The 20,910-nt window shown below is 35.6% G+C and overlaps 1 protein-coding gene across 1 annotated transcript in view; it reads right to left on the bottom strand.

Annotated features, from left to right (window-relative positions):
• Positions 1-15,076, bottom strand: part of LOC113070832 (neural-cadherin-like) — a 109,173-nt gene extending 94,097 nt beyond the window's left edge. Inside the window, exons 1-5 of the mRNA XM_026244252.1 lie at positions 14,854-15,076; positions 14,012-14,237; positions 10,649-10,853; positions 7,917-8,028; positions 3,947-4,196 (exon numbers count right to left, since the gene is read on the bottom strand). Of these exons, the coding sequence (XP_026100037.1) occupies positions 3,947-4,196; positions 7,917-8,028; positions 10,649-10,853; positions 14,012-14,237; positions 14,854-15,076 (1,016 nt within the window). The remainder of the gene's footprint in view (positions 1-3,946; positions 4,197-7,916; positions 8,029-10,648; positions 10,854-14,011; positions 14,238-14,853) is intronic.
• Between the last annotated feature and the right edge of the window lie 5,834 nt (positions 15,077-20,910).

Raw genomic sequence — 20,910 nt, 5'->3', positions numbered from 1 at the left:
TTTGTGTAAATAATTACATACTAGCAATTGTCTACATTTTTGGTTGATTGTAATCCATTACATTCCTTTCTATCAAAGTTAGCTGACATTATCAAGATTAACTCTTCTTGTCACATTTTGTTACCATTATCTAAAGTATACAGTGGCGGCTCCAGACAATTTTGATTGGGGGGGCAATGGGGGGTCCTGGTTTTTTCAAGGGGGGTCTCATGAAAACCAACAAAAAATACAGTGGACATGGCTAATAACTGCTTATTACTGCTACTCAACAACAAAAACACCTTTGCAATGTAAACAAATGACAGGCTACATTTGTTATTCATATCCTTCACACTTAACTTTCATGTCAGGTATATTATGCATTTTTATTGACATTGATATTTTTACATTTATTTCCAGATAGATATTATTGAGTTTACAGGCTAAATTGGTCTTGCTGTGGTAAACACTGTTGCTATTGTAGAAAAAATATTTGCATCACATTTAAATTATAATTATATTTTAATTCATTTCTGAATTGTTTTTATTTTTATAATGATAATTCAGAGAATGAGAAAATCTGAATAAGCCTTACCAGTGTTGTGATAATTATTTTTACATGTTAAAAATAAATAAGTACTGTAATATAATAAAAGTTTATTCAAATAACATAAAAAAGACCAGACCCCTCGATGCCTGTGAAACTTTTCTCCCTCAAACAGCACGCTAGTGTTACTTCTACACTACAGGCTACACACAGCAATATAAACAACGTATCTGCATGTTCTCACATCACATCGTTCTTGTAAAATAATAATAAGTAAATAAACATCAAAATCACTTCGCTAAGAATGAAACACCACTTACCAGCTGCCACGATGTTGAAAATATCCTCTAGCAATTAAAAAATGCGCGTGCAGCATGAGGAATCTTCCCGGTTGGATGAGGTCGTAGTCAGGTGAACGGTCATCATGTTGGTCATTTTATTTACGGCTAAATTATTATTAATAAATTGTACTAATATTATGATTGGGCGTGGGCAGGCATTCACAAAAGTGTATGTTATGATAAAAAAAAATTCGAGGAAATTTTGCTTTTGAAAAAAGGGCACTTAAGGGGCAAAGGAGCAGGCGCTCAAGTGAACCGGTTCTTTCGGGCAATTCGATCAAATAAACCAGTTGAGAAAAAAAATGGGTCACCGGTTCTTTTGCGCTCGATGTAATGCCGTCATTGGCGATGATTGCCCTTCATTCAAGCCTTTGGTTTACCCGCACTTATAACATTAGCAAAGAATCAGTTCAGAATCAATCAACAAAAGAATCAGTTCGGTTCAGATGCGCTCTGTCTGCTTCACACTGAATCACGCATGCGCAGTTATCATCAGCTCATCGGTTCTCGAATTGAACGCGTCCGACAGAAACGGTTCTCGGTTCAGTGTATGAATAAATGTCAAAATAATTATTATTTATTATTGTTCTGCGTAGTTTGAAGAGAAACATTTTTGGATCTTTATCCCGAATATATATATTTTTTAATCAGGAAGAGGCTGGGGGGTCAAGGCATTTTTTGGCAGGGTCTTGAGACCCCCCAAGACCCCCCCTGGCGCCGCCGGTGAAAGTATAGCAAATAAACTCTGATAATGTAAGCAATGTTGAAGGTGTCTGAATACATTTTGGTTTGATTGCACATTTAATTTTTACATTGAAGACTAAGCAGTGCTATTTTACATTTGATTATTCAGTTTTCTGTACCTGGACACCTACAATCTTGAAAAAACTTAAACATTGTGTAAATAGCAAAAATAAATAAATAAGTAGAGCAAACATACAAATTAAACAAATTTAAAGTTTCAAACAGGGCCCACTGGTCCAACCTGCACTGAGGCCCCACAAACCCCAGCTATGGCCCTGGTACATATTACTAATCTAGGGGAAGTCATGGCCTAATGGTTAGAAAGTCAAACTTGTAACCCAAAGGTTGCAGGTTTGAGTCTCAGCACCAGCAGGGATTGCAGGTTGGGAGGAGTGAATGACCAGTGTTCTCTTCCATCCTCAATGCCATTATTAAGGTTAGACCCTTTAGCAAGGCACCAAACCAACAACTGTTCTTTTGAACATATTTTTTCTGACAGTTTATAGACATTCAACATCTCCCTGAGACACGTTGTTCAAATCAAGGGCCATCATCTTAATGGTGAGGAGGTTTCCCATACAATGCCATGATGAATATAGTCATATTGTTCTCTTTGTGTTTTTCCCTTTGAGGGTGGCGATGTTACATGTCAAGATCTTCCAACCAGCCACACTGAACCAAAATGTTAACAAATGTTGTCAATATTATCCTCAACAACAGCTCAAGAATTTATTAAACAACAAATTCAACAATCATTTAAGATAGTATTGCTATTAAAAATCTACACTTGCACTAAAGCCTTCAACAGACTTTTTTTCCATATAAAAAAAAAAACTAACAAAAAACAAAAAAAATAATATATATATATATTATTTCTCCTATATTACCTATATTATCTCATCACACATCATAGTGGGTCATTAAGTGTAAACACAAAATCCTTGAGTAACAACTATCAGCCAATGTTTATGCCAAACATTATTGGCAAATGTAATATAACATTGGGCACATAAGTTGGACACATTTTCATCTCATATACACTTTCCATAATTGCTCTAATCTCCTTAACGTCCAGGTACAGGAAGCAGTGTATTGTTTTAATTTCATTGATACTTAATAGTTAATATTTAGTTTATATTTGGAAATACATTTTATTTTAATATTATTCTGCTTTCATGTTAATTTTAGTTAAAGTTTAAGTAATTTTATAGTTTTTTAAAATATAATCTCTCTCTCTCTCTCTCTCTCTCTCTCTCTCTCTCTCTCTCTCTCTCTCTCTCTCTCTCTCTCTCTCTCTCTCTATATATATATATATATATATATTAAGTTTTAGTAATTTTAGAACAAGTTTAACCAATGAAAATGAGGAGTATTACATTGAAAACTGTCTGGAATAAAATTATATAGGTTTCATGTATTATTTTTTTTTCAGTTAACATTTATTTTATTTCAAGCTATTTTTGTATTTATTTATTTATTTTTAATGGTTTTAGTTAACTAAAACAACCCTGACCAGAGACTAGCTGCTGAGTAGTGAAAATGGCAACAGTCCATCATCCTGCTCTAAATAACACTAAAAGGGCACAAACACTGAAACGATTAAAAGGACGTGCATCAAGGTGTTTCCAGGTGGATGCTACACACTGGTGGTGGATGAAGAGATACCCCCTGACAATGTAAGCGCTTTGAGTGCCTAGAAAAGTGCTATATAAATGTAATGAATTAATAAAAAAAATAAAAAAAAATAAAAAAACAATCCCTTTCTCCTGCCCCAGACTATGTTCACAGCACTGTCAAGTGTGAGTATTCAGATCTAATTTAAAAAATACTGAACAGCTTCTTTGGTGCAATGCAGCCACTTCAATGGCCTCTAATAGTTCAGACAAGGATAGCTGAACTAATGCAGTTTCTATGTTTCTGTTTGCCAACCATCCAATGCACTCCCAAATGAATGACAGCTGAAAGTGTTTTGCCACCACCTTCTTATATTCCATTATTTGACCTATTCTTAAATGCACTCCATTTCCTTCTTGTCATATAAAAAACACAGCATTGTTTCATGTTGTGTATCAGATATGAACATGCAGTTAGTGTGGATATGAAACCACTGCAACACATTGGAAATACACAAAGGAGGGAGTATTTTTGTTTTTTTGTTTTTCTTCGGGAGGTGGATTAATTAAAATGTTAACTACTAGCCTGATAACAAAATCATGGCTCTTTGAAATGTCTGCTGCTTACAGCCAAATAAAAACAACGGGCCTCCATTATCATGCTCCTTACAGAATCATGGTGTGTTGAGGCTGAAGGGTAGCGACAGACATAAGAAACTCACACAGGCTGCGAGAACTCTGGAGGCTCATCGTTGACATTGGCCATACGAAGACGCACGGTGGCTGTGCCGGTGCGGGGCACCTCGCCCTTATCCACCGCCATCACTACGAATTCATACAGGTGGTTAGGCCTCTCATAATCCAGAGGGACTGCCGGAAATATTGTACCATGGGCTGAAATGATGAAATCTGGACTAAGTGTGTAGTAGGTGATCTCTGCATTCTGCTCCGAATCACAATCGCTGGCTGATACTGCAAAAGAGAGAGACATACAGGAGGTGGGTATTAAAACAAAGGAATGCAGAATCAGCTAATAGGATCAATCTTTATTTGAGGATCCATTTGTAAATAGCTTGGGCACATACACTTGTAAAATGAACAACCAGAATGGTTATACATGGCTGCCGATCAACTGTGAGTCGTATTGCATCTGATAACGACATTAAAATGCAGTGGAATTCAATAATGTTTTTCTAATGAACCTTAGATACAGAGTTGCTGCTTTGCATATCAACTCAACTAGTGTCAACATAAAGGAGTAAATATTGTCCAGTTTCCCTGAATGTGCACTTTAGAAAACCAATGTTTGCGGAATTGTATATTAAGCGTTTTTAGTACTATTTTATAAACAACATGATCAGAATGGATAAAGTACATGTGCAGATTACAAGTTATAATAAAGACAACAGCATAGACAGACAGACAGACAGATAGGTAGATAGATGGATTTATCTGACTATATATTTTTTTAGAAGATATTATTATATATTTACGCACACACACACACACACACACACACACACACACATATATATATATATATATATATATATATATATATATGCACAGACACACACACGTCAACTACATTCGTTAACATGAGCTAACAAAGAAAAATACATGAAAGGCATTTGTTAATCTAGTTAATTTTAACATTTACTAATGCATGAATAGTAAGTTGTAATTGTATTACTTAACGTAAACAAAATTAATAAATACAGTATTTAATGTCTTGCTTATTGTTAGTTAATGCATTAACTAATGTTAACTAATGGAACCTTACTGTAAAGTGTAATTCAATTATTTTTAAAATGTTATCTAATTTGATTTGATTCACTGGCAACATTTGACTGGAAGTCCAACAATCCAACACTGATCTTTTTAAAGGGTTTGAATTTGATTTTGAAAGTAAAAAATGTTTTGGGGTGGAGGTGGACAAAAGTTGGGCTGGTTTGGGGTCAGTTCGGCTATTGTTGTTATTTATTATTATTATTATTATTTATTTTTTTGTTATTGGAATATTGTACAGTATTAATAAACGAAACGTTGTTTTAGATCACTTTAGAGCAATTTTTTTTTTCATTTTCAATTAGATTATTCTAAACTTTAACAATGAAAATGAAGCATGTGTTTTTCAGAGGGTATTGGTTAATTTCTGGATTGCCGTTTTGACATAGGCTAGTGCCTACCTGAACATTTATATTTGGTAATTCTCTTTAACGTTTTTGCCCTGATTTGATATGATTTGGAAATGTATCTTTTTTTATGTTCTTTTGTCATCTTTATTTGTTTTGTTTTTTTGTTATGATCCTTATCAACCTTGACTGACAAGGCAATTAATTTCTGTCACATTATTTTGACAGTAAATATTTTGGGCTTTGAGCTGGTTTTTGGGCTGAAAAACATTCACATGTTCTGGAAACATTGCCCTTCAGCTCCACTTTGAGCAATATTAGGAGTATGTCTGACTTTGCAGTGATCCTAACCACACATACCACATGATAGTGTGTGCTCAGTCATGTCCTCCAGATTATCTTCGTGGGAGGCCTTGAATCCCCCTCCACTGAACAAAATTCATTTATTATTTATCATTTATTACAACTAATTCTAACATTAAAGAATAAGAATAAGCTAAAGACAGAACTTTAAGAGGCCATTTACATGACGGTGACCGTGATTTCAACAAGGGCTTGTTGATCCTGGAACAACATTGCAATTAACCAGTCAGAATTGAGGGATTACTTTTCAGGAAACGTGAATGGTTTTGAAAATGTTGTTGTGTATACGAGGAAAAAACTTTTCTGTTTTTGACTACATCATTGTCGTGTAAATGTAGCCTAAATGGGATAATTCCATACTGATACATCCGCATTGAGTCTTACAATCTTCTGCTCTACATACTGTTAAAGTGCCCCTTAAAATCCAGCAAACCACAGCCAATACAAAAACCATTGTTCCCCCAGATTTTTAAATCATAAAATTGTCCATCTCATTCATTATGAATGTTTGATAAGTAACCACATGTTGCATATTATTCTTGAAAGTAGCCTTTCTTCTGTTGATCCAGGTTTAACTGGAGGGAGCAAGATATTTTTTGTTGTTGGTGGAGATAATTGTTATGAAGCTCACACAGACGGGTGTGCAGATGCTGGTTGGCATGCACCTGCTAATCAGCACATCTGCTGTACTCCTCCCTGCATCACATTTCCCATTCTGTCAGGAGTCTCTGTGTTAAGCTCCCAAATCGCTTGCCAAGACCTGTTATTCTCCAGGCCAACAGTTTTTTTTTTTTTTTACGGTAACTTCCCAGTGTTTGTTTGTTTTGTTCTCTTTTGTTTGCCATTGTGTCTGCATGTACAGTTGGTCTGTCCTTTGCAGTTGTTGTTTTGTCCATCACTTCATTTCTGCGGTGCTTTGATAGCAGCTGTGGTTGTCTACAATTTAATGAGAATATGAAAGCTCTTTTTATCATGGTTGAGGGCATGTGTTTTCCATTCTGTGTGTTACAAGTGCACACTCAAGAGTTAGTACATAGACTCCAGATTCGGTGTGCAATTTAGATACAAGAAAGGGCACGTCAGGGGAGAAGTGCTTCAAAGGTGGTGTTTAACAGAATGACAGAGGATGCAGAGAGCATCTTCTCACCTTGATGTCTTGGTGTCTGTGAGAAACTGACGTTCTAGGGCCATACTAGTCTCATGCCACAGCCACAGGTTGACTATACAGCTTGTTTTTGGATCGTGTCTGATGCATACTGCAGGCAAAACTGGAAAGCTCTTTTTGGAAGACTCTAATCTAAATTGTGGATTTCACGTAACATTTGGAAATAAAAGTGCAGACAGGAAAAAATTCACATTTTGACGATAATTACACCTTTTCAACTAAAACATAATGTTTCTTTTTTTATATGGAAGAAACATGAGAATGACTGGTATATACAGTATATAATCCAATCATAGCCAATAATGTTGTGTGCCAAAAATACAGTAAAAACAGTAATATTGTTAGATAAAATTACAATTTAAAAAAATGTTTTCTACATTACTATAGATTAAAATGTAATTAATTCTTATGATGTCAAAGCTATATTTTCATCAGCAAAATATCTAGTCTTAAGTGTCACATTATCCAAATTTCTATTTGTATTCAAATTTTTCATGATTGTTTGATGAATAGTAAATAGAACAGCATTTGTTTGAAGTAGATTTTTCTTTTTTAATTGGAACATTATACGTCTTTACAGTCACTTTTGATACATTTTATGTGTTTTGATGAATGAAAGCTTTAATTTATTTCTTGTAAAAAAAAAAATAATAATAATTCTGACTGACCATAATTTAATATTACAGTGTGCATCTGCACAACATTAAGCAAGCTGTGCACCAGACAGAACAAAGTCACATTGTTAATACGCTCTTTCTGCAAGAACTCACTAAAACGTGCTCCTAGCCTATAACATGAGAATTTACAATATTGTATTGAGATATTGAACTCTTTTGTTAAATGGTAATATGTTTGAAAAAATAAGAATATTTGAATATTTGGTTTCAAATGTCCCTTCTACTAAAATGAAAAGCATGACAAAGTGACTAAAATGAAATGTAAAAAAAAAAATAAAAATAAACACTAGGTCATTCTATTATATGTGTTCTTATACAAGGACGTTGAGATAACACAGGTCCACAGCCTTACCCTGCAGAAGCGATGTTGCAGTCGTGACTGTCTCAGGGACGCCGTCTTTGCTATAAATGGACTGCTGGAACTCAGGAACACAGTCATTCTCATCTGTGATGATCACTCGCACCTGTGAGAAACAAGCGAAATGGAAGCCAGAAGGCACAGAATAGAAAAGTGTGAATCATTAATGGAACATTACGTTCAAATGGGCAGATCATAATATCTTGAAGTATGAATTATTATCAGGGAGTACGTAAGAACATCACTATGACTGATCCCGGTGTTTCAGAGTCTGAGAAGCTGCTGTGGTTTCAAGAACACATTCCCAAAAAGCTCTTTTAACAAGCTTAAAATGTCATGGCCTATCACTCTTTATAACATTCATTCAGTTTCATCTTGGCCCTTTCTCACTGCAAACTTATTTTGTGTAACGCAGTTATGTTCTTACATAACCAAGCATCTGCGCCTGAAAATACAGTAGTTGTGAAGTAGTGAATCTCCAAACAAAAGGACAAATGTCCTCCACTATCTCATTGCCCTGTTATAGCTCTTTTTACCAGTTTGCTGCAAAAGCATCAGGGAAGCTAAAAGAGGCACTTAATGTCTCCCATAAGACTGAATTAAGCTGAAAGTTGCTGTCTAGAGGAGGAAAAACACTGTGAGTGCTTTTGCCCTGACACTGTTGCTCAAGCTTCCTGGCAGATGCTAAGTGACTTTAATAACCTACTCGCTTCAATTTCAGAGACCGGAAAGATGAAAATAGACAGGAAACGTCAGAAACGGTCAAAATTGTGACAACAGTTCAGAGTCTACAGTGTTACTCATATTTCTAACACTAACAGAGACCATAATCCAAAACCACATGAAATAAAACGTCTTTATAAAATGCTGAATCAAAAAAAAAAAAAGAGCTACATGACAGAAATATCCCTGAGGGAAAGTTCTGTGTTCTCAGTAACTGTTCAGAGCCCAATTATATAAGTTTTACTCTAAGTAATTTTTCTGTTGATAGTGAAACCAATGATATCCAAAGACGTAGCAAAAAAAAAAAAAAAAAAAAGAGATCTGATATGACAGACACAATCTGGGAATATACAGATGATTAACTTCTTGTGAACTGGTTTGACTCATTTATTGACATAAACAGACACAAAAGATCAATTCACATATCACACATCAATATGGAATGCAAGGAGATGCTATTCTACACAGGCAATTTCTAAGCAGTATTTTTTTTTTTAGAGCAGATCATAAATAGAAAATGTATATCCAGTACTGAAATTCCCATGACTTTTTCAGGGCTGGAACGCAATTGCAAATATTGCTGATATTTTCAGAGTGTCCTTGGCTGTGAGAACCCTAATGACTGTGACTGAATAGGCCATAATTATTGATTCTGAAGCCTTTTCATTTTGCACATTGTTAATTATGTCATTTTAAATCGTGTTTTGTATTGTTTGTTGTAACTGGTGCTTTAGCACAGGTGTTCGGGGTCTCCAGAAGCTGAGATGAGAGAAGAGTTATAGAGTGATTTCAGGCTGACAGATGGGATGCGGTGTGCCTGAATGCAGAGGATGCAACAGGCAAATTTCTCTCAAGACCACGTCTCACAGGATTCTTGAAGTCAAAAGGGTCTGTCAGTCTTTTAGTATTTTTATTATTATTTTTTATTTTTATTTTTGTCTGCATGCCCTCTTGCTCCCCATTTGCAGTTAGACACACAGTGGCACGCATTGTTTTGTGACATTCCCCATCTAATAAGTGAGATCTTGGCTGGCCTGCCTCAGGCCAGGACAGATGTATGGATCACTGAGCAGCCAGATCAAGTCATGATGAGGCGAGACTACAACCTCCAGGGGAATGTTACAGTAAAAGGAATGAACGCGACTGCTAGACATCTCTTTGATTTCGGTTCAATTGTTGCCCTTACATTTACCACAGTGCCACAACCCTCTTTATTATATATATGTGTGTGTGTGTGTGTGTGCGTGTGTGACCCTGTATGACATGGGTTCATTTTTAGCAATAGCCAAAAAAACACTCAGTGGGTAAAAATTATCGTTGATACTGAGCAAAGATAATGTTCCATGTTCCTGTATGTTTTTTCCTGTCTGTCTAGCTATCTATCTTTTCAACTATATCATTTTTGCATTAAAAATCAACTGTATATCAGCATGTTGAGACACAATATGATTACTGAATAAAAGTAAAAATTTGACTAAAGTCAAATTCCCTACAAACAAGAATCATAATATTGAAGATTGTTATGAATAGTCTTGACAGTCAGTCAGTGTACTGTGATATTGATGTTTTTTTCCCATAAACTACCTAATAAATACATTTCCACTACAATACATTTTGTTATGAGCAAAAACTTCCCATATGCTACTCATTACAGTAGATCTTACTCTAGAAGTAATGAAGTTAGAACCAAGAGATAATGAACCAGTTTCTCGTCAGACTCAAAACTAAATCTAACACTGTCCAAAAATGTGGATGTTTTAGAAAATACAGAAATTAACATTCTATCTATCTATCTCTCTCTCTCTCTCTCTGTATATATATATATATATATATATAACTGTTATATCTCAAATATATAAACACCAAAGACACAAATAAATAAATACAAATGTGCATAGCTAAGCATAATCATTGTATGATTTAAAGAGAGTTGATTGAATGTGCAGAATATGTGAAATAATATTCTTAAATGGGCATCCTGTCTGTGAACCTGCAGCACTCACCTCAGCAGCACTACTGAGACTGTCCTGATTCTCACTGGCCCGCACCAGCAGCAGGTAGTGGTGCTGGTCACTCTCATAGTCTATAGTACGGGTCAGACTGATCTCCCCCGTCTCTGGCTGGATGCTGAAAAGACTGCTGGGATTGATGAGCAGGCTGTAAGTTACTGGCTGTTTTTGGAAGGACACTGCTGGAGTGACTAGGAAGCTGGATGAGAAACGACAAAGAAAGAGACAACCTGATTGACAAAAATCAATTATGGTGTAATTGATGATGATTATTGAATATAACTGATTATGTTGTTCTAAAAATGGTTGGGTGGTTGTTGTGGAAATAAATGGAAAGATAAATGGAAACAGCTACAGCAGGGAAGAGATTCACCACAGACTCATTGATCTTGTGTAAATGTAGAATAAACAATTTATAATAACACAGCATCACAAAACATACAGTACTGTGCTGGTTAACACATATATTGGGGCAAAATCCATTACTGAGGAAAGCAAGTGGTAATGGAAAAGTTTTAATCCTCATTTCCGATGACAGATCAAATATCTCTCACTTTAGTCTCATCCTGAGACATCCAAAACAAATAAATACAAAAATGTTGTTATTTTCATTGGAAGGAATAGGTCACTTCCAGAATAAATATTCTGCCATCAATTTTTTATTTATCTATTATTATTACCCCCATAAAATATGTTATAAGTTCTCTACAAATCGCAACATGTTTTATGTGATATATTAATTTAAATGAGATATGCTGTTCACACAACTTTGGGAGAATATAAGATTATTATTAGTAGTAGTATTATTATAAAGCCAATAGCCTATATATGTAACATTTTATATGACAATATAAATATATAAACATCATATGAGCATTGTTCAAAAAAAAAAAAGTGTTATATCATTCATTTATGTGACCTTTCAGTTCATAATCTCCAATTTATCAGTTTCTTGATACATTCAAATAGTAGAAAATAAAGGCACAATTGTTATAATCGTGCACTCAAGCAGTCAAGATTGACATGAATGTATTTTGGTAATCCCAAAGAAGCTTAACGGCAGACAAACATTGTGGTTATTTCAACTCCATTCCCATTGCCAGAGGTTGCCTGCTGGCTTGGTTTGCCTCTGCTGTCTGGCAGAGCCCAGAACATTTGGGGATAAGATCGAAGGGTTAATTCACACAAAAAGGAAAGTTAGGCCATAAATTACTCAACCTGAAGTCATCCTAGATGTATATGTCTTTCCTTCTTTCAGACGGATCCAGTAAGAGCTATTTAAAACATTTTCTTTGATCTTTCAAGCTGTTTGATGCACTGCATCAGTCCAAGAGAAGTTTAACAAAAAGAACATCCATTAAAAAGTGTCTCACACAACTCCGGGGGGTGGACAAAGGCATCCTGAAGGGAATCAATTGTTTTGTAAGAACAATATTCATATTAAAAACATAATAATAACTTGAATCTAGCTTGCGCTCCCTGTTGTAAATGAAGCAGTTTCAGGGGAATGACATATGAGATCAGCTTTGCAAATGCACCGCTCAGAAGTGACACACGCATAAACGCAGGGAGAGATCAAAACAACGGTCACTAATTAAAAGCACAAAATATGGATTAGTAAAAAAGAATTTCGGAGGATTTTGATATAAGCCACGAGGAGACTTGTTTTCCTTTGCTAAAGTAAGGAAACTTTGCTTCCTTTGCTCCTGGTTTTCACGAGACTTAACAGCACATGAGCAACGCTGACCTTATACGTCATCCGCCACAGTGAAATTTTTTTTTATTTTTTATGAATGTGCATTTTATTACATTTCTCTTGGACTGATGCAGTGCAACACCCACTGAGTGGCATCAAACAGCTTGATAGATCAAAGACAATTAAAAAAAAAAACTCTGACTGGATTCGTCTGAAAGAAGAAAGTCATATACACCAAGGATTACTCAGGTTGAGTAATTTATGGCCTAGTATTCATTATTGGATGAACTAGCCCTTAAATGTCACCCCACTTTGGTGCCATGAACAATATACTTATCCTAACATTAACCATGTTTTTGCATATCTATATGGATGAAGCCAGACAGATTCAGTAAGATTTGGCTGCAAGTGTCAAGTTTAAGTTTAATGAAATCAACAATATGGCAGAATTCCAGGTGTGTATGAGAAAAATAATATACACCACAGCATGCAATGCATATTCAGTGACATGCAGCTGCCATAAATGGATCTAGTAGGCATTTATTCCACTGGGTTTAAGGATAATTTACTACAAGGCAAAGCCTGATTTAATAAATCTGTGTAGGGCACGGCTAATCATTCTTCTCTGTAGCAGTATCATGCAAGTCGTTTCACAGTGACTCATCTAATATTAAAGGGCTATACAGTTAACACTGACTGTGCAAAGACAAAGTAATAAAGGCACTATTTGTCACCTATGTATGAGAGCAAATTGTTAAAACATAAAAAATATAGAAGCTTTTATTGTATATATTACCTGGTGTAAAGCATTTACATTTACATTTAATCATTTAGCAGATGCTTTATCGAAAGCGGCTTACAAATGAGAACAATAGAAGCGATCAGACCAACGAGAGAACAACAACAGTATACAAGTGCCATGACAAGTCTCCGTTATAGTGTAGCGCAGGACACATAGCGTTTTTTTAAAGAAAAGAAAATAAAAAAAGAAAGGTAAGTGCTAGTACTAGTTGGTCAAGTGCAGGAAAAAAGATGTGTCTTTAGATGTTGTTTGAATTGAGATTGGGTGGTCATTCCACTAGCTGGGCAGAGTCCAGGAATAGGTCAGTGAGAGGGATTTTGAACCTCTTTTTGTGATGGCACCACAAGGCACTGTTCACTTGCAGAATGCAAGCTTCTGGAGAGCAGAGTTTGGGTGGTTGCCTTGTAGGCACGCATCAATACCTTGAATTTGATGCGAGCAGCTACTGATAGCCACTGTAACCTGGCTAGTGTAATCACTCATTTTCCATGTCACGTGTTACCAGTGTAACACGTTTAAACTCTCAGGGCTGGCTATGTAAACAGAACAAAGTTCTGATGTTCATGCATCTTTAATGCATATCACAGTACACTGACATAGTCAAAGATTATTATTTCATGAATTTTGCATCGTGTAGTACACAATGACTCACACAAGTGATGCTCCAGCAAGAAGCAGAGGAAGCAGGGATGGCTGTGCAGTATGATCCTGTTTTTTATGTGTTACCCTGATGGATAAGTGGTGTTTTCACAGTGTAGGAGATGCATTTAGGGCGTTCTAGAATTACAGTATGGAAATAAGATTTGCTGCATTTACGAGATTGGGTGTGTGTTTATGTGTGTGTTATGGCTTTACTCACGGTTGCCCTTCTGGTGTGTTTTCTGGTATGGAAATTGTATAAGACACGTTGGTGAACTGAGGAGCTCTTGGGCCTGCGATGATGGATACTATAGCAGGAGGACTGCGGCTGCCCTGTCGATCAGCAGCCACCACTGTGAGTAGGTATTCTCTGTCTCTTTGCAGGGGGAGGCCTGTCGTCCGCAAGTGACCATTCTTCCTGTCCACTTCAAATCTCCCGTCACCTCCTGTTGTATAACAAAATATGCAGCATTTTCATCCACATGCAAATTAAATGCACAATTTATAATGGTGACACTTTGAAATAAGGTTCAATCGGTTCAGATTGGTTAATGGTTTAGGTATCATATAACATGCATATATCCAACTTCTATAAATTAATATTAATGTATTATAAGTAACTATGGAAATGAAAAACAGCATATTTATAAATAAATACCTACCTTGATTAATAAAAGTAATAACATTAATGTTGTTCATTGTTAGTTAATGCAATAAATAATTTTACAAATTAAGCCTTATATTAAAGTGTTACCATTCAATGAATAATAATAATAATAATAATAATAATAATAATAATAATATGGATGGATGGATAGATAGATAGATAGATAGATAGATAGATAGATAGATAGATAGATAGATAGATAGATAGATAGATAAAGCTTGCGTAACATTATACCGCTGTTCAAAGAAAGAAAGAAAGAAAGAAAGAAAGAAAGAAAGAAAGAAAGAAAGAAAGAAAGAAAGAAAGAAAGAAAGAAAGAATGCATTTATTATAATAGAAACCTGAAAAATAAACATTTGAAATAAAATTAAGGGGCTGATGGGAAATCGTCTTACCATCCGACAGGAAGTATTCTACCTCTCCATTGATGCCCTCGTCACCATCTTTGGCTTGAAGCTTGTAGACTAGTGTGTTTGGTGGGGCATTAGCAGACACCACACTCAGGTAGGGGTAAGGGACCATCGTCCATTCTGGGGCATTATCATTGACATCCATCACCGTCAAATCCACTCTTACTGTATACCAGTCTGAACCTGTAAATGTAGAGATTTTATTCATGAATGTATCAAATCAAAAATTAGAGAAGGTACACAACTGAAAAAAAAATGCCATTTGAAAATAGGTTTATTTTAATTGGCGATTTAGTTTAGTATCTTGAGAATGTGACACAGCACACAAAACATAAAGCCATCCACTGCCCTGGGGAGCGTTTCCCAAAACCATAGTTGCTAACTAAGTTGCAATACTGCCAACCAAGTAAGTTGCTAAGAGGTTAGCAACTATGCTTTTAGGGAAACGCACCCCTGCGTTACTGTATTATGATATGGGTTTCTTCACAGCATGTCCTCATTGCAGTTTCAGAACCTCAGTTTGAAGTTTTGATGTTTATTTTCCAGAAAAAAAAAGAAAAAGAACAAAAAAAAGGTCTACAAAACATCATAGATGCAGAGACACATTCACATGCAAGTTGGAGAGAATGGCAGATACTAATGAGTAGAGTGTTTTCCTCATGGCAGCACTTGCCACGTTTAGCGGCTGCATCGCCTCATTAAACCTTCCTTCTTTATCACAATCATTGCCTTGCAAAGCGACAGAACTAAAGACAGTTTCAGGACACATTTATGGACAACACGGCATCATCATGGAAATGCATAAATGAAAAAAGGCTAAAGGACAAAATTACAGAAAACTGTCAGCCATAAAACAGAAACAACAAGTCTTCTCGCCTTTTTGTGACTTTTCACTCTTGTTCAAACGCCCCTACAAACGCATCTCAGCCTTTCCATTTATTTCTTTTTTTCCCTCTTTCTAACGAAATTCCTCCCTTGCTCTCACTTTTTCCCTGAGAGAGGTATAAATAGTGGGCTGTCTGTTAGAAGATGTGGGGAGTGACAGTCATGGGCTCTTTGATTCCCCAGGTGATTGGCCCTTTCATTCCCTGTGACAGCACACCTGCTTCCTTATACTCTGCTGGGGAGACACACAAGAACAGCAAGAGAGAGAAAGACTGAGCGAGAGAAGTGGGAATTAATGGCGGAGGCATGGAAAAAGATTACCTTAAGCTCCAGGTTTGGATCAATATAAAATCATTATTAATAATAGATTAATAGATAGAGGAAATGGGCAAGAAAGAGTCATATTAAGATCAATATATAAAGAGAGAGCGAGAGAAAGATAGAGAGTGAGGGCACAGAAAGAGAAAGCCGATCCCTCAGGTGTGTCAGGAGTGTGTCTCAGCTAATCCAAGCTCATAACAAGCTAAAGGTCACTCTTTTTTGTTTATACAGCAAAAGCTACTCATAACAAAACACACCGTTGACTCAACCAGATCCAGAGCATTGTTCAAACTTATGCAGAGGTCATTATCTAAAAAGGGCACAATAGCCAATAGACAATTCATTGCCACCAAAATGGCAAAAAAACACAAACATCTGTCAGTTTGTTCTGTTGAGTTGGTGGTATGGCCACAATCCTAACAGTACACACCACAATATGGTGATTTTCGACAGAAATTCAACATATATATATTACATAACCAGGGGAGTTCAAAACTATACTCAAGTGAAAGTACAGATACTTGAATAAAAGTGCAGCTTTAAATTTGGAGTATTAAAAAAGTTCAAGTATTCCAAATATAAAATAAATAAATGAAAAGAAGATTCTTATTCAACTATGTTCTTCTCAATGCAAAAATTAAAATTAAATTGCATAAAATGTTTTGTTAGATAGACATACAAAGGTTTGGTTAAGGAGAGAAACAAAACAAACCACAATTGTACAAGTCATCTAGTGCTGCAACAGCAATTAAAATAAAGCAAAGTGGAACACACACACACAAAAAAATTCAGATTTTAAAGGGATACGCCATCCTTTACACGCTCATGCCATCCCATATGTATATGACTGTAATAAGTATGTGTGTGTAATGTGTGTTATAAGCAGCATGTATGCGTGTTGTGGACAACCACAACTTGAATTATCAAAGAAAGCTGTGTAATATTTTGGATGAATGCAAATAAAATCAGTGATGATAATTTAAATATGGCAAGCTTTTAAGCCAGAAACATACCTGATGACAGTCAAAACTGAAGCTGAAATGTGTGTGCTTAATGAAACAAACCTAATTGGTTTTCACATGTCAAAGACCCATTTGAGCTTCTATTTAATATATTTAATGTGCATGAGATAAAAAAAGTAATGAGTACTTTTTAAAGTTTAAATAAAATAAGGAGTAAAAATACATTTTTTTATTCAATCAATTAAAAGTTTAAATTGTACTTCAATAAAGTAAAGATACCCCCAAATAATACTTAAGTACAGTAATCAAGTAAAATTTAATATTTTACCCCCTGAACATAACCATGCATCTAAAACCATAAGACTCGTCCTACACCATGGTAACCTTATGTTATTAACTTAAAGGGGACATTGAATGCCCCTTTTCCACAAACTGGTATGATGCTTTAAGATTTTCATGAAATGTATGCAACACACTATAGTTAAATATGTGTAAAAAGTGGTCGTGTAAAACAACACCTTTTTACTTTGTCAAAACCAGCTCTGTTCACAGTGATCCATTTCAGTCCATATTTCTTTAAATGCAAATGAGCTCTGCTCACCCCGCTCCTCTGTTCTGTGGAAGATGCGATTTTGCAAACAATACCAAAAAATCTAAATTGAGGGATTTACACACTTTGGAGGTGCAGCTGGATCACAAACAGTGGGTACTGATCCATCCTTGAGTTCTAACTTTTTAGTAAAACCTGCCTTGAATTGTCCCTCATTTAGAAAAGCAGATAGGAGTAAAATGATTCATGCAGACATAAATGCATGTGAAAGATAACTGCAATGTTCATTCTTACATCCAAAAACAAAACCCCTCAACCATTTTTGCCTATGCCTGATGCGGTGTCGAAACAATGGCAGACTGTTTACAGCTCAATCAGGACATGTCTATGCTAAAACACCAGTGTCCATCAACAGTCGTGGGAGGGGCCTGTGCAAAGTGACATCACTTTGCCAAGAATCTGTGAACGGCTTGTTTTGAGAAAGTGCTTATGGTTTGTGGAGATTTAAAAACAAGTACTGGCTGAATTTGTATCAGTATAGGGTGGTTGTGTACTAGGGGTGTCAAAATTAATAATTTCTTCAATGCTGCACAACACTTCTTCAAGTCGGACATGCCTAATGGTGGAGGGAGGCAAGATCGAGCACCGTAGCACAATTAATTAAAAATGCTACTTTAAAAGCCAAAATCTGTCTAAAATTTCGGCTTTTATGAACAAGCACAACCTGGATAAGACACATGCTGTGTGTAAATCATGGCCATCTGGTGGTTCATAAAAAAATATATCAGCCAAAAGCCTGTGAAATACGCTCCGTAGAACGGGGCATCTAACACATATTCCACAGATCGATTCAGGTTACGTGCACAAATAAAAGCCTAACAGTATGTATGTGTTTGTTGAATCTATGCCTCTGATAAATTAATTTACCCATTAAACTGTGCAATTTAATAACCGTACGAATATCAATATGATGCAATAGAAAAATAATATGAATTTCATATGAAAATCTAGCATTGTTCTACAATAATTTTTATTCTTGATATATTTAACTGCTTTTATTAATTGGCAAAATTGTATAAGTGTGAAGTAAATTCGAAAATTGAGGATGCAGTGCATAATCATAACCGAACCAAACCAAACCGTGAGACCAGTGTAGGTCCACACCCATTGTGTACACACACTGCCAACACACATTTAGGTTCTAACACTGTTGAAAAGTGAACTTTACATTCCATGTCCCCTGTAATAAGTCTTTTTGTACCTTAAATAATCCTTAAAATTTAGTTTTGTTTGTCTAATTTATTTAGGTTGATTCAAAGTATGCAAATAATTAATTTGACTTGTGTGAAAATAATTAACTTTAATAATTATTATAATTATAAAACCTCTTCTACAAATAGTGTTGGCTTTTATGATAAATTGCTTGTGATTTTCCTCATTTTTAAGTCTTATTAGCCAAATTAAGCCAAATTAATAGATGTAGCATGTAAACACAATGTTTATTTTTTCAATATTGTAATGACATACAAATGACAGTGTGGGTTGAGGGTGGGGCAGGGCTTTATGCAAAACAAAAAGCAAGATTATTCATAACAAACGAATGATAAGTCTGGCATCAGTACAAAAACAGGCTGATATTACATAACACTTTGAAAAAAATAAAATAAAATAACAATATGACTGCATGAGCCACATGTAAAGCTGCGATAAAACAGCCAATATTATGACACATTCCATACTTATGACACATCTGTTGAATTCTATATGACTGCAGCAGGTTACTACCTTCTATATAATTATCAAGAGCATGACAATCTATCGCATCATCAAAACTAAATTACTTTCACAAACAACTTTCATTATAATCATTTGGCAATACTGGAAGTGTCTATAACACAATCGACAGCTGTTTTATGCCTCTGGAAAGATTATTATTATTATTATTATTATTATTTTTTTTTTTTTTTTTTTTATGTGCACCTCTGGAAGAAGATGTTTTTTTAATGTTCACGTTTATCCTTTATAATCAACAATGTGGTCAATGCTGGAAGTGTCTATCTACGATACAGCCTATAGTTGTGTGCATCTGGTTTTCTGCATCTGTTTTGACATGGAGTGTGTGAACTCTCTCTCTCTTTACTAAAAAGCAGAACTGTTTTATTCACCCAAAATGCTCCCATAAGCACAGTGAGAGCATCAGGGTGCCTGTATGAGGAGCTGCTTAACATGACCTGCCAGTCAGAAGCAGTCCCGGTGTGAGAGATGGATAGAGACACTGAGAGCCTTGGGGGGAGAAAGAGGAGGATGGTGAAGGCCTCTCTGGAGCTCTGATGGATGGATGAATGCCAGAGCCAGAGGGCCATCAGCAATCGTGCACAACTGATAAACATCACAGCCTCCTTCTGAATAAAGTACTTATACTTATACTTATACTTCTTTCTGCTCAATATATCGACACTGCAGCTTGTGGTTTCAGATTCAGACAGCAAAAGACATGTATTTAAAAGAAATGTTTTCACCTGGGTGAAGGGAAAACGTTAGAGGAATGATGGAGAAAATAAAAAAAGGTGGATCTGTATGAGAGAAAGAGAGTGTGAAAGAGAAACTCATGAACAAGGCTGAAAACAGAAGCATGTAATAAGCGGAAAAGCAACAATGTGGGATTAAGACAATATAAAATACCACTGGAACGGCCCTGAGGTTGTTATGGAAACTGAATTAAAACCAGACTCGGACAACAGGAAAGAGAAAATACAAGCTGCCAAATGACTGCATAAATCAATGTCATTAAAAGACAAGAATAGTGGGGGGAAAAAATGCCGTGGATCAAAGCCATGGTGGAAGAAAATTAATCAGCGCTTAGAGACGGAAAAAAAGGGCAACAAAGGCATTTAGCAGCAATGTTTCCCTGCCTGCATTATGTTACTGAAGCACAAGCACACTCTGGTGTTTTATCCCCCTAAATTGTCCTTCATAGTTACTTATGGCAATTTATACTTTTACGCAAGTATTAACAAAACAAATAATGGGTCAATTATGTGAAGCTATATATGTTTTAAATGTTTAATTAATTATTTTTTAACACAAAAAGTTTTCCAAATAACTTGACTCAATCATGTCCAGATTAATTTGAGTTATACAAAAATTCAAAATGTGATTAATACAATTGCAATATAATGTTGTGTTAATTTAAATATATTCCGTCCAGTACAATCTTAAAAATAAAGGTGCTTCAAAGGGTTCTTCGAACGATGCCATAGATATGCCAAACCCATTGTAATCCATTCAAAGGTTCTTTAAAGAACCATCTCTTTTTTAACTTTT

The sequence above is a fragment of the Carassius auratus genome, unplaced genomic scaffold (genome assembly GCF_003368295.1).
Source record: "Carassius auratus strain Wakin unplaced genomic scaffold, ASM336829v1 scaf_tig00005328, whole genome shotgun sequence".
In the NCBI taxonomy this organism is placed as follows: domain Eukaryota; kingdom Metazoa; phylum Chordata; class Actinopteri; order Cypriniformes; family Cyprinidae; genus Carassius; species Carassius auratus.
This window is presented reverse-complemented; position numbering and strand designations above follow the sequence as displayed.